This window comes from Myiozetetes cayanensis, unplaced genomic scaffold, assembly GCF_022539395.1.
Source record: "Myiozetetes cayanensis isolate MyiCay16 unplaced genomic scaffold, myiCay2020 scf2-11, whole genome shotgun sequence".
Classification (NCBI taxonomy): Eukaryota; Metazoa; Chordata; class Aves; order Passeriformes; family Tyrannidae; genus Myiozetetes; species Myiozetetes cayanensis.
In genome coordinates, this window is record NW_026087411.1 from 57,063,723 (window position 1) to 57,080,485 (window position 16,763).

General features: G+C 38.2%; 1 protein-coding gene across 1 annotated transcript in view; it reads left to right on the plus strand.

Moving 5' to 3' along the window:
- MAP3K5 (mitogen-activated protein kinase kinase kinase 5) overlaps nt 1–16,763 on the plus strand; it is a 100,622-nt gene that overhangs the window by 33,469 nt on the left and 50,390 nt on the right. Inside the window, exons 4-7 of the mRNA XM_050315469.1 lie at nt 8,741–8,934; nt 9,197–9,365; nt 10,330–10,436; nt 13,571–13,741. Coding sequence (XP_050171426.1) covers nt 8,741–8,934; nt 9,197–9,365; nt 10,330–10,436; nt 13,571–13,741 — 641 coding nt within the window. The remainder of the gene's footprint in view (nt 1–8,740; nt 8,935–9,196; nt 9,366–10,329; nt 10,437–13,570; nt 13,742–16,763) is intronic.

Below are 16,763 nucleotides of genomic sequence, written 5' to 3' on the forward strand. Positions count from 1 at the left end.
ACTTTTCAGAGACTCACAGAATGCTCTGAAAGATGTGCTAGACTAAAAATTTCTCACCTTTCTCTAATGAAAGTGGGAGAAATGATCAGTTTTGCCTTTTCATAAAATGAAAGAGAACAGTAAGGCCTTTCTTGTAAATGAATGTATTACATTCTGTGTTTTTGTTCTGGTGGCCCAGGACCTAGGGAAAATGATGTGTGACTAATGTAATGTCGTGGGGAGGGTAAGGGGAAGAGCTCTGTTAGCAAGAAACCAGCAGGAGATGACTGGTACAGTAGAATAAAGGGGAGATGTTGTTGTCCTGTTTTTAAACGACAGTCCCTGACACAGGTACGATAACACGGCCTTCATCTGTTCCAGAAAGGATTGTTCTGTTTTCCATTTAAATTTGGATAGGTGGCTGTGACACTGTCATTTATCACTTTTAGAGATGTTTCAGTGTACTCCAGAAAAAGAATGTGTTCCTTGAGAGTCTTAGATGTTTTCAAGCACACCCACATAACATCTTTTCTGGGAGGAAGATATTTTCCCTTGCGTTAGAACAGGGAAGTCAGTGAAATGGGTTTAGCAGCTCTGCAACTGATTTTTTTTTTTCGTCCTTTTTCCTCTTTTTTTGGCGTGATGTCAACCAAATTACCTGGAAGCAGACTTTTCACAATGTTGGTGCATGCCTAACTATTGAATATAATCACTGCTTCATGAAAGTCATGTTTCTTCATAAAACTACTGTATAACTAAGTCTGGTAAGGGTTCTGTTCTTGAGAAGCTGTGACTGTGATGCCTGCCCTTACCAAAAATAGTCATATGAGGTCGCAAATATGAAAAAATGAAATTCACGTATGGATAAACAAGGAGTTCGGTGCTACAGTTCTAGAACACATTTTTTTTCATAGCATGCAAACATCAGCCATAGCAGGACCATGGTATCCCTGGCACCAGGGGATTAAAAAGGCTGCAAAACAATTGTGTGTGTTTATCTGTATATATCTGTCTTAACTGAAATGCCTTATGTTTGCTTTTCCTGAACCTCGTATCCCTAACTTAAGTGGGATAACAAAAAATAATCTATTGCCAACTGTTTTGTTCTTTGTTCTGACTGGGTTTTTGTGCTTCCTAATAATTGTCAATACAATGTTGCATAGCTAGGATAAGCTGCCTGGAGCCTGTCTGGGCAGAGCAGTACGAGATAACATTGGCTCATTTCCTGTTATATGTGGTTTTGTAGCTATTTAGTTGGACCTTTTCCAAATGTTCCAGTAATACCAAAACCATACGTTTTTAGAGGGAGTAATACCTTGACAGGAGGTAGTTACTTTGCTGGTTGAAAGCTTAAGTTCAGTTTCTGCTGTTATCTGATTTTTGAGGTCAGTCAAGCAGCAGAGGCATTCTAAAAATTACTAGTAAAGAGTTTCAGTCATGAGGAGATGTTGGTATAAAGGTTACAGTTCATGACTGCACTTCGCTTGTTTTAGCTCAACAATTTTTATTTCATCCTAATTCTCCATGCTTTGAATCTTACCACATTTGGAGAAAAGTTGCAGCTCTGGTTCTAAACGTCTATTCAGTTTTTTAAAAAACTGACTTCTTGCTGAATCTGAGGATGTTTAATGTGCATGCCTTCTACACGTGGTTTACAACCAATTGCAGTAAGTAACACCTTGACACAGCACTCATCTTTCAGTTCAGGCTGCTTGCTTGCACCAGGTTGGAGTGATGGGCAGCCTCGTGAGCTGCCTGGAGTCTGAGACCACAGTGCAGCTGCTGGCCTGATCAGAAGGACCATTGGAGGCTGTGGGAATCGTTCTGCTGGGCAGCTGACTTGCAGGCAATAGTGATTAAGCAACAGGGTTAATGTTGTATGGCTGGGGAGTGTTTTCCTTTCCTCGTGTTTCCTTTCCTGAGAGATCAGAGATTGTAGTGATAGGACAAAGGGCAATGGCTTCAAACTGAAAGAGGGTAGGTTTAGGTTAGGTATTAGGAAGAAATTATTTGTTGTGAGGGTGGCAAGGTACTGGCACAGGTTTCCCAGAGAAGCTGTGGATGCCCCAACCTTGGAAGTGTTCAAGCCCAGGCTGGATGGGGCTTTGAGCAACCTGACCTGGCGTCCCTTCCCATGACACAGGGGTTGGAACTAGCTGATCTCTAAGGTCCCATCCCAACCCATTCTATGATTCTATGATTGTAGTTTTTACTGGTTTTCCACAGCCTTTTCTAACTGCCTCTTGTTTAAGGTGTAGCTTGGGAGACAGTTTGGTGTAGTGCTCCTTCAGCCTTCTCCTTCCTGCTCCTTCAGAGTGGGGAGAACTCATCTAGTTCAGGGCTCCTCAGTACCAGAGAGACATGGAGCTCCTGGAGCGGGTCCAGGGGAGAGCAACAAAGATGATTAGGGTACTGGAGCATCTTTCTTGTGGGGAAAGGCTGAAGGAGCTGGGACTGTTCAGCCTTGAGAATAAACAACTGCCTGTAAATATCTGAAGGGAGGGTGTCAAGGGGATGAAGCCAGGCTCTTCTTGGTGGTGCTGAGCAACAGGGCAAAAGGCAATGGGCAGAAACTGATGCACAGGAAGTTCCATCTGAACATGAGGAAGAACTTCTGTACTGTGTGGATGACTGGGCAGTGGAATAGATTACCCAGAGAGGTTGTGGAGTCTCCCTCATTGAGATACTCAGTTCTGTGCCATGTACTCTGGGATAACCCTGCTTGAGCAGGGAGGTTGGACCAGATGACCCTTTGTGGTCCCCAACCTGACCCATTCTGGGATTCTGTGACCATGGATGAGGCATTCTAGAGGCATCTGCAAGACTGTAATCTCCATATAGGTATTGCCAGAAGGCTGTAGCATAGGGTATTCTACAAGACTAAATAGACAGTATGTTTAGTTATTGTTCTCTTTCACCATGAAAATAGAGGGAAATATTTTTAATACTCTTCATCCAGCCAACAAGTGATTTTGGAGTGGTTTGATTTTTGATATCCCAAGTATGTCGAAATGCTATGTAGTAACCTTGAGTAAATATTTTGTTGATAGTGATAACTGTGGTATTTATTATTTATGATACATTACTATCTCTTGCTTGTTCTTTCATTTTTTGAATTCTTGACTTACATATTTGACATATACTTTCCTTGGAAAAAGTTCAGAACTTTTTTTTCCTATGTGAATATGATGAAAGGACCATATGAGGTGTAAGCTGATTTTTAACAAGCATTTAGGATGTAGTATGGCTGCAAGGGAATGCTACTGCTGGTATATAAAGAAAGAATATATTCTCAAATAAAAGGGGAAGTATTTGAGAGAATAGATCCAATCTCTGTGCTTCAGTTCATTTGAGGTATGAGGCTTACTTAAGTTCCCTTTCCAATCAATAGTAAGGCTGTCATTCATGTGAGTGGGATTTGAAGTTAACACAAACTGAGTCTGTATTCATTAAAACATCAGCACATGTTGATATACTGCATGTTTGGGGGATGGAGGGAATAGATTTAATCCTGATTTATGATTTTACCATCTGCTACATGTAATGCCATGTGCAGTCAGACAATTACCTTAAAAATTTGGTCTGAAGAATTGAAATAAAAGCCAATATTTTTCAAAAGAGCCCTTTTGAAAAAAGAGTGAGATAAATAGAAAAAAACCTCTCTTAATTAGAGGCGTAGAGAGCGTCAACAGGATGGACATTTCCTACTATGAGAGATACTGGCTATTTTCATTACCTGAAGCTTTGGCAAGTAGATGGGATTTTGCTAGATTCTCCCATCCATGAGTAAAGTATCACAGTTTTGATTTGAGGTAAAAATTTATTTTCTTTGACACTTCTTGTCTATGAAGGCAGTTTTCTTCTGTTTGTGGATAGTTGACTCTCAAATTATTCCAACAGAGCAGTGTTAGTAAAGAGACTTAGGGAACTGAGAGGACTGTACATCATTGATTCCCTGGGATTTTTCATATTTTCTCTCTCCTTTTGAAGTAAAATTCAAGATATGAGGATTAACTGGCCAGGATTCAATTTATCTAGCACCATGTCTTTTTAATCTGTGCAATTTCCAGAGAAAAATCTTTTGTATTATATCAGACATATTTGTGGGGGAGAGAATAGTGCTTATCTTCTTTCATGATATTCTTTCTGAGAAGACATGATCTCCAAATTCAATTCCCAGAAGGCTGTGCTTTTCACAAGTAGCAGTTCTGTAGTAGATGGGGGTATTGAAAGAAGGACTGGTTTATATTTTTATTGTGTTCATTAAAGTGTTATTACATGCTATTCATTTTTATTATCTCTTAAATACGGAGAGATGCTGTAATAGTTTCTTTTCAGAAGCTGAGAAAGGATATTGAAGAAGAAGGCAGTGCTTAATGCTCCAGTGACCAGTAGGTCTAGCTAGAAGCCATAGTGTCTTAAATTCTGTCACTGTAGAGCTATTAAGATGATCTTACATCTGTAATTAACTGAAATTGCTAACACTTTAGAATTGTTTGATTTTGCACAGTAAGTAAGGAAGGAACACTAGAAAAATATGGGAAATGGAAACATTAAAAAAAATTAATTACAGATTTTGTCTCTTAGTTGTAAGCATTTATGTGTGTAGCTGGCTCCAACCAGCACTTCTTGCCTTCTGATTAGTCTGACTGATCTGATGAAATGGACTGACATGAACAGGCTTTCAGAAAGTGATCTAATATTGCCAGGTACTGAGTGTGCTGGCCCAAAGCCTCCAAAGATATGTGTGTTTGTATCTCCTAGATATAAGTAGTTCAGCTGATTTGAGAGCTCAGGCCAAGATTACCTATCTAATGTCCTGGGTTCTCGTGGATCAGGCTGAACCATAGTAACTATCTGTGTGTGTGCACACTCGTGACCTGTCCCAGCCCACGGATCTTTTCAGTAATGCTCTTCAACTTGCAACTCAGGGACCCTGCAATCCCTTTGTAACTTTCATTAGTGTAATTTGAGCTTTTGAATCTTAAATAATGAGGGGTTTATAAAGAAAGTGGGTTGGAAAATGAAACTTGTTGCATCTGTTCTTGATTGGGGGGGGGGTCTATTCACATCCACTTTTGAAGACCCTGGATGCTACACATATGTTTTAAAGGGTGTTGAATAACTGGGAATATTACAATTGGATTTAAGGTGCTACTCCTTCAAAAATATCCTATTTTTATTGAATGACTTGATTCTATTACTTCCATTATACATGATATGGCAAGTCACAAGAAGGGATCAAAGGAAAACAACAATTTTGTCTTGTGTGCTCAACAAACTTAGAATATACAGTGAAGTTAATTAGGGTTAGAAAAGAATACCAGAGTTTGTGAGATCAGAGTTGGGATGGAGTGTTACAGGGCAGATTTTAATGGAATAAATGGAATATATTTTAACTTTAAAGTGGAGTAATGTGCACTAAGTCAAAATGTAAAGCAGTATGTGAGCAGATGGGACGTGTGTGTCAGAAAGACCACCTGATCCTTTCTGACTTAAGTCAGTGTAGCTTATATTTTGACAAAGAAAGATGAGAAAGAAGTAAAAGTGGCTGAGACAGGTTACCTTGCCTGGTAATAAGGAAAGAAGCAAGTCACACATGCTGCTTTGGGGTAAAAGGTTTAGAGCTGACTGACATTTGGAGCAACACCTCAGCTGCTGCCTCCACAGCTTGGTCCTCTTGGGCTCCCATCCCAATCATTACCTAAATGCAGTTGGAATTTGCAGTTAGAGTTTGTGATGGTGACAAAATACATTTCTCCACAGTAGGAGACTATAGACTTTATTATGCTAGAGCAGTCTCGCCGTCACTGTTATCTTTCGTCCACCACCACCTTTAGTAAATAATATATAACTTCTGATCCTTTTTTATCTTTTGACACCGGAGCTACTGCATGTCTGCCTTTGTCAGGTTTAGCTCTTAAATATCTAATGTGCTCTTGAGCTAGGGAAGGGAAATTGAGATCAGTATTTCTTGTTTTTCTTAGCTTTATTGCATGTGTGCTCTTTTTCTTAAAGTGTATTTCCTAAGGAAATGGAACTTAAGAGCTTGTACTGTTTTTTTATCCTCCACCTTTGTTATGCGTCTGCCTGTTTATCTGTCTGATGACTTTCAGCCAAATTTGAGAGGTTTCAGAAATACAGTTCCCATAGAAGATAACTGTCTATGTTAAGTTAAGAACCAAATTAATGCCCTATCTGAGAAAAAGGCCACTATGTTCCCACACTACTTGTCACTGAATATCAAGGTGAGATTCTACCTTGAGACAATTCTATGAGGCCCCTCGGGGCCCTCTGAACAATTGTAAATTGATTTATTTTCTTCTGTTTTCTTCCCATGTAGTGTTTTCTCTTGTCTTTTACTGTTAAATTCTTCCTTGGCCGCTGCTTCCAAAGACTATTGGGCCTGCAAGTCTTCTATACCAGGCTCTATAATGTAACCAGCTTTTTTTCTTCCCCCTCAGGTAACAGGAAAAAAATGCGTATAAACGAGCTTTTGCTGGCTCTCTTGTTCCACTGAAATAGATACCTACTTCCTACAGAAGGTGCACTCAGGATTAGTTTCAAAGCTCATGCTTAGTAATGGACTCAGCAGAAAGAGGAGTTTTCCCACTTGAAGATTTAAAAATGAAGGCTCCTGTATTGTCTCTCTAAGTGGCCTGACCAGTATGGCAGGATAAACTTTGGGTTCTGTGGATTTCAAAAGACAGAAACATCCTTTTTCAGAGCTGATTTTTATTTAAGACCTGAGCATTGGAAACAGTGTGCCAGAGGTCTGAGAAGGCCTTCCTGCAAACAGTCTTGAATGTAGTTTTAATGCACTGAATAAACATTAGGAAGTAAAATGCTCCCTCCCGGATATCTGTAGCTACTTCGCCCTTTCTGTTGACTCTGACTTCCCAAATTTTTTGTTCTTTATTTAAAAAAAGAAAGTGAAGAATAATCTACCTGTGTGTAATAGTGGTTCTTGTGCCACTGGTCACTACATATCCATGTCCTGTAATTGCTGAAACCAGCTCCAGCAGATTCATAATTTTCCCTGTGCCTTTCACTGTGGGGCTTATTAGGTTTTAGCAGGGTCAGAAGTTCATCCATTCACTCTTGAAAGCATCTGATTGCCTTACATGAGCATATCCTTGAATAGAAATATCCATTCAGTTCTCCATTGTAAAGACAAGCAGTTTGGGTTCTGGCATCACACTCTGTAATTACTTGTTAAAAATTTTGTCATATACTTTCCAGTTCTCAAGTTTCCTTTTAAATTGTTGAACTCACACACAGGAAAATGTTTCCTAGCTATTCAGCTATAATAGTTTGCAGTTGTTGGAGGAAGAAGACTAAATGAACCACTGTGCAAGGCTGTGTATGCAATAATCTCCAACCAGCTTCTGGGTTAGTTGAGCTCAATGGATCTTGTGTAAATGCCTGCATTGATTACTTTTAAATTTTACAGAGTTTGTCTATATCTCTCAAAAGTCATGGTGGGCTTGCCTATATAGTGAGGTCTTAACAGTTTTACAGTATTATAGGTGTAATTAAAAAATAATTACTGTACTTTTCCTAGCCATTCTCTGATTTGTACATGAACATGTGTTTACTGAAATATCTGTATGCATACATTTTTACAGACTTGAGTATCTCAATCTTTCCATGTTTTAAAAATCTAATAATGCATGTTAAAGTGCATATTTTAAGCACACAGTTGGTATTGTGGCATTCGACAGCTATTCAGGCACTGCCCTCTGAGTGCGTGGAGGTCAGCTGGGCTGGGGAGTCTCTGAACTGATGTCCTTGTTCCTGTGTTGACTTCGGGGAGAACAGAAGCAGCTGACCAGGAAGTCATTTACCTTGGAAGTAATTTAGGGGTACCAAAAGGATGGGTCTCAAGAATTGCTTCCTTAAGGCTTTTGTTGTTGGGCTACTGGACACTTCAGTACTGGAGTCTGAGCTTTGAGAGCCAAATGGAGGAACTCCTCCCTCCTCCTGATTTTGATGGTATTCTATCTTGTAGTCAAGGCTTTAAACCACAAATATTCAGCAGCTTTTTCTGTGCATAAATGGGTACTCAAACACATGCCACAGGCACCAGACATCTTGTCTTCCTCCTTCTTGGAAGATAAATTTTATTTTTTTTTTTTGGTGAAGTATTGCTCATACATTGATATATAGAAATCAATACAGTTTAGTAATGCTGAGGTATTCTGTAAGTGATTATTCTGAAATATATATGGTTCCATGTCCCACTGACCAGAAAGATTTGCTATATTACAGGGAATTTAATTTGGGTTTTTTTGCTAAGCTATTTGAGTAATTTTGCAGTTCCTATGAGGATTAGTTTTCTCTATGTTTTTCCTGTTGTGAGGCAACTAGTTTGTGTTATTGTTTTCAGCACCTGTAAGCCTAACTGTACTGCTCTCCTCTAAACACCTGTCATCTTGAAAAGTGTGTACATCAGCCTCACTCAAGTCCACTAACCTTTTTGGGGTGTCTAAGGTGTGCCCTCAGTACTTCTAAAAATACTGATTTTACAGGAAGCAGTTCAGAAATCTGAAAGAATACATTTCAGGTGTATATTTTATTCGAGGTGAAAACCAAATTTATGGAATCATAGGCTTCATGGCTAAAAACTTGGTTTTACTGAAGTAAGGTCTTTCTTTGACCTTAACAGGTGAAATTCTGCAGGTAGTATATATGCAGTTGTTTCATACTTTGGCTTCTCAAACCATAACTGCCCTAAATATTGCACCTTGTTTCTCTACAGATGTGCACTGGGAACTACATATTTGTTCCTTATATGATAACTCCACACAACAAGGTGTACTGCTGTGATAGCAGTTTCATGAAGGGGCTAACAGAACTGATGCAGCCCGGTTTTGAGTCTCTGCTTGGACCTATATGCTTACCTCTGGTAGATCGATTTATTCAGCTCTTGAAGGTGGCACAGGCCAGTTCAAGGTGAGTTGCCTTTTCTGTACATCTGTGTAAAATGCATATATTGCTGCTGGCAAGATAAATGTCAGGCTCTTGCTGTGGTGATGCAATTTTGCCTTACGTTCAGGCAAACTGACAATTAATAGTTTAGCTTGACCAGATCTCTCCATTGACACTGTTTTATCAATACATGTTCTGCATTCATCTTGTGGGAGAGCTGTGGGGCTAGAAAAACCAGTGCAAGGGCCCTGTCCAAAATTGCTCATGTGAAGTTGTTCCTCTCCAGCCAGTATTTCCGGGAATCCATTCTGAACGACATCAGGAAGGCCCGTACGCTTTACACAGGCAAAGAGCTTGCAGCAGAGCTGGCAAGGATTCGACAGCGAGTGGATAATGTTGAAGTCTTGTCTGCTGACATTGTTATAAACTTGCTGCTGTCCTACAGAGACATCCAGGTACGAGTTCTGTGCACTAAGATAATCTAAAAGAGTAGTAAATTAAATTACATTCTCACTGAAATTGTTAGTGTATTTTGCACAGATTTGTTAACAAACTCTGTAAATAAAGCACACTTGTAAAAATCTTTTACAATATCTTCACTCATGTTTTTTAGTCTTCTTTTTGTGTAGTTTCACTGTTCTTTGCCTTTACGTAGCAGAAAAGTGTTATTTTGTAACAGCGTACCTAAAAAGTACATGACATAAAATAACTTCTCCATCTCAGCATTACTGTGGTGAACAGCTTGTAGCGTGTCCTAGTTAAAGGCTATGGTAGCATTCTGCAATTGATAGGTAAATGTATTCTTTGTCACCATGCTTGTGACATTTCTTATGGAAACATAAATTGTTCCGTATGCACTTCAGCTTTTGGAATGATGCTAGTAATTGTTTCCTTAGTTATACATAATTTCAACTGTTTTTCCTTAAACATTTTGAAGTAGTTTGGTTTTGATTTTTGGTTTTCTTTGTTTTTTAAATATATCAGCGAGTAAACTACTTTAAAAACTGTGGTATTCAAAGAGTCTTTTGTTTTTGTGGGTCATACCTACTTCTGAGTTTTGGGATGCCTTAATACGTATGCAGTTAGCTTTGTAACGTGCATGCAATATGAACACTAATAGGTGTTCAGCTCCTGAAACTAACTTTTATTGTGAAACAGATGTATGATAATTTCCACAGGTCCATGTTGAAGCAGCAGAGGAGGCCAAACTGTGTTTCCCTGCTCAATGCTGTGAATATTCACATTTCTGCTGAGTGCTAGGCTGTTAACCAGTTTTAGACTGAAGAAACTGAAATTCGTTAAACTTACAATGAACTGAAAATACTTAACCATGAAATAACAACTGCTTAGGTCAAAGAGTTTATATAGGCATACCTCAGTACAACCACTTAAACTGTCATTTTTCCCTTCTTTTGGAAGGATTACGATTCTATTGTGAAACTGGTGAAAACTTTAGAAAAACTGCCTACTTTTGACTTGGCTTCCCACCACCATGTGAGGTTGCATTATGCATTTGCGCTAAACAGGTAAGAATCTACCCTTCCTTCTTCTGTTGAGCAGTAACTCAGAACTGCAAACTTCATAAGGTGTGGGTAATCCTGTGTGAAGTTCCCTACTGGAATTTTTATATGCAGTTTTACAGTTTTGACTAAAGCAACTTTGGGGACTTCGACCCTCTTGATAAATCTAAGCTGCTTTTTCTCTTGTGCTATCAACTTTCATTCCTTTTTCTTTAGCGTGTTTTGTTTGTCTTGTCTTTCCATAGGTTTGTGTTATTTTTTGTTTCAGTGCCTGAACTGGAGCAAATAAATGCCTAGCAGTATTTTCCCCTCTGTAAAATACACTTCTAACATTGCAGCATGAGTGACAGTGCTGCAGCATTTGTGCTAGCAAAGACATCATCTTGTTCAAGTCTGAGTTCTGGTAATGTCAGGAGACAGAAGCAGACCTTTCATCAAATGTCCATCAGAAGATCTGATTGTATTATAATAATAAACTAATTTTTGTGTTCTCCAATAACATGGACTAAATGTGATACATGGAGGAACACGCTACTTCCTTGGATTAAATAAAAGCCAAACCGAGATTTTCTTTCTAGAATAATGGCATTTAGGCAAGGGACTAAAAGGGGAGGTTTTTTCAAAGGAAATTACAGATGTTCTCTGCTTCCTTGCTGTTATCACAATGAACATTTTGCTGTTGACTTTTAAAGGAGTAGACCAGGTGTCAGCAGGCATTGAAATTCTCAAATATAGAAAATGTTGACAGATAATTCTGCTTTTCACAGGTTTGAATTTTGTAATTCAGGTTCACTGAGGAACTGCACTTCATGCCAAAGTGATGTCAAAACATGTCACAAGTAATTAGTTGAAAAACTAAACCTAGTTTTGAAAGAAAAAAAAACAAACAACCCCTGCAAAAAAAATTAAAAACGGATGTCTGGCATTGTTTTGTCTGAGTAAAATGTCCAGATACTTTCTTGTGCCTTTATACCAGGTATACAAAGGTATAAATATTGCGCCTTTTTTGTTTCTACTTTGCCATAAATATGTGAAGTTTTGCAGATTAAATAATCCAGCATGTATTTGCCACTTCTACAAAGCCTTCACAAAGGTCTCTAGGTGCTCCTTGGGGTTTTAACAAGTTATTTAGACATCAAGGTCACAGTTTCCTAAAACAAGGTCACCTCTGAAAAGAAGACTCGACTAGTTCACTGAGGCACTTAAAAAACCTGCAAAACTGCAGTGTAATCATTTCAGACAGATCCTAATACTTCACAGATTCTGCTGGGATTTCTTGCAGACTGAAAAATTTGGGTTTATAGGTATGACTCTAAGATGTAGCCTTTGAGTGTACCTGACAAAAGGTCTACACGGGACCTCCAAAGGAGGTGAGATGAGATTTTTCTCTTCCTCTCTTCTCCACATTGAATGTTAAATTGGAATCCATGACAGTCATGAAAATATTCATACTTTGGTGTGCTGAGAAGGAATATTACTTGGGCTAATTGTAACTTTCTCCTTACTGAGAACATAGAGGATGTTTTGTGAGCTCAGTCAGGCCTGGAATACTCTGCACTTCTGAATCTTTGCTGTGAAAGAAGCTGTGTCTTTTGCTTCTAATCCAGGTCACTAGTATGGAAAGGATGGAACGGCTTAATTAGTCAGGATTAGTCTGACCTAAATCAAGAAAGTGTGAGGGCACTGATGATGGAAAAGTAAACAGAAAGAGAAGTAGGGACCTCTGTCTCTGGAGACCAGCTAAGTGTAAACGGCGATGTTTCAAAACACTGTTTTGCCTTGCTGGTTTTGTTCTCATTAAGTTCAACTTGACTGTTTGATTTGGATTAGTGATAGTCGATACAAGACTTGGAAGTGTTATCCACCTGAAACTCTATTCTGCAAATGCCTTTCTGTAATCAAAGTCACCCAAAAAAATATAAAGAAGCTGCAGACTTACACACTCTGGGGCTTTTTTGCTTAGAAAGCAGTTTTATACTACCCGCTCTGTTTACGTAATTATTTTTATTATGATGCAAGTACTTATTTGTCCTCTATTAGCCATTATGCTTGATTTAAACCTTTTCTTCCATGTCACTCCTTTCTAGAGCTATATATATGAGCTCAGAGATCAGGACTCAGGTATCACTTAGAGTACACATGCTCTGATCTGTCAGGTTTGATATTGACACTGCTGTTGCAGATGCATCAGAACTTTTATAAGTTCCTGTAGAGGGGAAAGAAAAAATTACTGAACCTCAGATCAAGTAGGATCTCCTCTAGGATGGCTTTTGATGATGTTTTTTTTTCTCTTTTCTTTCTGAGGTAGCTCTCTCTTGTAAGTTTCTTCAGTCCAAAGCTAGCAAAAGAGATACAAAACCTCTTTTACATTTTCCTCCCAATTGAAATTGAAGCCACTAAAATATTACAGGCAATTTCACCAGAAGTGTATATAATACTCTCTCCAAACCCCTGAAGCATAGTTTTTGCTGAGAAGGGAGTAATTTGCTTGTTCAGAACAAAAATATATTAAAATTCTAAACTTTTGATACTGAATGATTTATCAAAACTATGACTCACTAGGAAATGTGTAATGCTTGCAGTTATGTGGTTTTTTTGTCTGAAGTACTTCTTTTAATATTGCCTTATTGACTTTACTTCCTAACCTTCCCTATCATGGAAATTCAGTCTGGTTTGTGCTTTTTGGACTTCTTGCTTCACATCCAAAATGAATATAATAAATAATATCACAAACGCAAGATTGAATCTTTTTTTCCTTTAAAGCATGGATTACAATAAAAGAAATATTGGATATGAAAGTGAGGTTCATTCATACTCTCTGTTTTAGAAGAAAATAACACATGATCTTTCTAAGAATTGCTCTTGAGGCTCTTGTTGCTGTTTTCAGTACTTTGCTTTATCTGATGCTTCCTGAGGGAGAGAAAATGTATTTGGGGACTTTTATAAAGGTGTCCCTTGATATTAAGAAAGGAAAAAAAAAAAGGAAGAGGGGTTAAGTGTGTATATATAACATAGACCATTGTGTCTAGAAGCACATTTTACATGGATGAAGTCATACATCTATGTTCAAATACAATCATGAAAAAGTATTTCTTGTCAACTTTACTGGGTTTTTTAATCAAAATTTTCATTTTTAATAGGCGAAATCTGCCTGGAGACAGACAGAAAGCCCTGGAAATTATGATTCCCCTGGTAGAACAGGAAGACCAAGTAGCTTCAGATATGTATTGTCTGGTTGGTCGAATTTACAAGGACATGTTTTTGGAATCTGGATTCATAGATATAGAAAGCAGAGACAAAGGAACGTTCTGGTAAGTACTGTTTTCCTGGTCGATGTCCTTTTATTAGCTTGGGGAAAATATTCCTCAAACAAGAATATATTTAAATTGGTTTTCATTCGAAATATTTGATCCTTAAGGAATAGACTGAATCTTCTGAACTTCTTTGCTTATTTGTTAAGAATGAGATATTTGTGTTGTTCACAGATCTCATTCTGCAAAGTTCTTGAAATGCCTCACAGGCTTGGAAATTTAGGTATCTCATCAGACTATATTTTCCTCATTTTTCCCAAATACAAAATCTCCGGTTTACTATATTATTCTTAGGAGTTTGGGCCGGACACAGAATGACACAGAATATTCTGAGTTGGAAGGGACCCACAAGGATCATCAAGTCTGGCTCTTAAGTGCGTGGCCCATACAGGGGGTTGAACCGGTGACCTTGGCATTGTTAGCACCATGTTTTACAAATGAGTTAATCTCGGGGTCAGTCAGTCAGTTGCTTATCTGCAATCTGATAAATATTAGCTATCTATTAGAAGTGCTGAGGTTTAACTCTGCACTGATGCTGAGCATGTACCATTCTGTCTTTTCTTTTTTCCATGCTCACAAGCAATGAGAGGGTTTCAAACTCATGCTGCCAAAAGTTTTATCACCCCATCATCACCATATAGTACGTGTATATGCAGTGGACTACAGTAACCTTCATAGTCAAAGAAGCACACAGTAGGGTAGGCAATAATAGGTAAATTCTTAACTTCATTTTAGAGACAAGAATAATGCTTTTTATTCCTTTTGAAATGCACTAAAACGCTGTTGTGTGGAAGGGGTTAAAAAATGAAGGCACTGGATTCCATCCTAGAGTTCTGTCAGGATGAGCTGTTTCTCTCCATTCAGATGAGGATACAGACAATCCGTGTTTATGTATCCTGCACATCATGTCTTAGCTCTCATCTTGTGCTCATCAGCTGCTGGTTGAAGTAAATGCTTAGAATGGAAAGCTTTCATCTCCCTTTGCCATTTATCGCTTGTTTTCAGTAAACTTCAGCTTAGAACTGTCTCTTGTAAAAGCGAAGATATAATTGTTTATTATTTATGTCCTCAAAATATAAGTATAGCTTATAATTTCTGGTCGTGCTTTTCAGTTTTGCAGTTCTTACTAGATTTTTAAAAGATGTTGAAATAACAGGAATGCAGCATATTGTTGTCATCCCTCCCTTTATATTTTGGGTTAAAGAAAAGTTTCATTTCCTCTAAGGCAAAACCCATAACAAACTTTCAGGGGTCTTTCTTAAAAATTATATATTGCTAATGTTATGAACAAATATAAAAAGAAAAGTGTAGTTCTGTGTACAAATATTAGGCATTATTACAGGCTAAATAAAAGAAGTATTAATTACTTCTGCTATTGTACATCTTGCTTTTTCCTTGTTCATAATGCCTCATGAACAGATAAGCTTTGAGATTTTTCAAACAAAATTGAACTAAAAATGATTATATGGAAAACAGTGGTAATTTCTTATTGTCATTTTAACACACTTTGAATAGATGTATCCTAGCAATCATGGTAACCATAGATCTGATGATGGGAAGTGATTGCAGTCAGGCATTCCAGTTTAGGAAAGGACAGAGGCTGATAGCTCCTGCAGCAGTGTAGGGTGCTGACCAGCCAGCCCCTAAATAACCCCTGAAGTCTCTGGCAAGTGAGACAATACAGAATGCTGTGTGTGTGTGCTGCCGTAGAACAGTGTGATCTCTGTTGAGTCAAGCTAGAGTTTGGCTGGAAGCTGTACCGGATGGTCCAGTTGCTTTTGGTTTGTACTTTTTGCTGAATGTTGGTTTGAATTTCCAGTGTTAGTCATACAGCAGGCTTGACATGGCTGAAAGGTTGACTCATAGCTCAGTGGAAAGCTCTTAGAAAGGAACAGACCTACCCTAGTAGGTAGGTCTGCTACAGCAGGCCACAACAGGAGAAGGTGTACGTAGGAACAATGCCTCCATGGTAGTGTTACTTTATGTTGAGATAGAGGTTATTATCTCAGTCTTAGAGAAATGAGGATGTAAGAGAAGTATAATGAATTGCTTAAGATAATGAGAATTTGGCAGCAGAACCAAAGCACTGGTCTTGTAACAACTAGTGATGTCAAGATACTTTGGTCTATTCACAAAAAAAAAAAAAAAAAGGCAGTGTGCTTTTCTGACAATTAAAAAGCAGAATAAAAGACATCTTTCATATAAATATGAGAGAATAGATGAAAGATTAATTATTAACTGTCACTTTCTTGTTGCACACTGACAGTGTGAATCAGATTTACCAAAGCTACCAAGAATTTATTCATAACTTTTCACTGCTACCTCCCTAATTCAGTGTCTGCACTGCAACATTTTCCCAAATGTCAGCAACTGTAACATTTTTCCAAAAGTACAGTCTTTCTTGTATTGGAACAAAAATATTAATTTTCAAGACTTTTTCTTCTCCTGTCAATCTTTCTTCTTCTCCTTTTCTTATTGTGTGAGGATTACAGCATGAAAGATCTCTAGGGCAAAAAAGTACAGTTCCTAATATCGCTATGTACTATGTCTCCAAACAGATAATGCCAGTCAGTGAGCTTCTCTCAGGTGGATATGCTTAGAATCCATGAGAATGTTGTCCTATTTGGTTGGCAGGGTTTTTTTTTTAGGGGGTTTGCTTTTTTGTTGTGGGTTGGTTGGTTTTTTTTAAGTGAGCAAAAATACTTTTTATGTACTTTCTTCCTCGTTTCGTTGTAACTCACAGTATAAGAGGATGGCAGATGTTGAAAGAATTTAGTCCTCTCTGCTCATCTTGGTTTTTTTTTAGAGGACTAGACTGTTGTCTAATGATTAAGTTCTTTGGAGATGGGCAACTGAGGTATAAAAAGCGTATATATGTAGCATATTGAAGAGGAGCCTGTCTTACAGTTTTGGAAAGCAGAGCTTATGTTAAAGGATGCAACGTCCTGAATCACTTGAGCAGCAAAAACAACAAACAAACAAATTCAAAACTTGGATCAAATTGCCTTAGCTTTGCTTACAT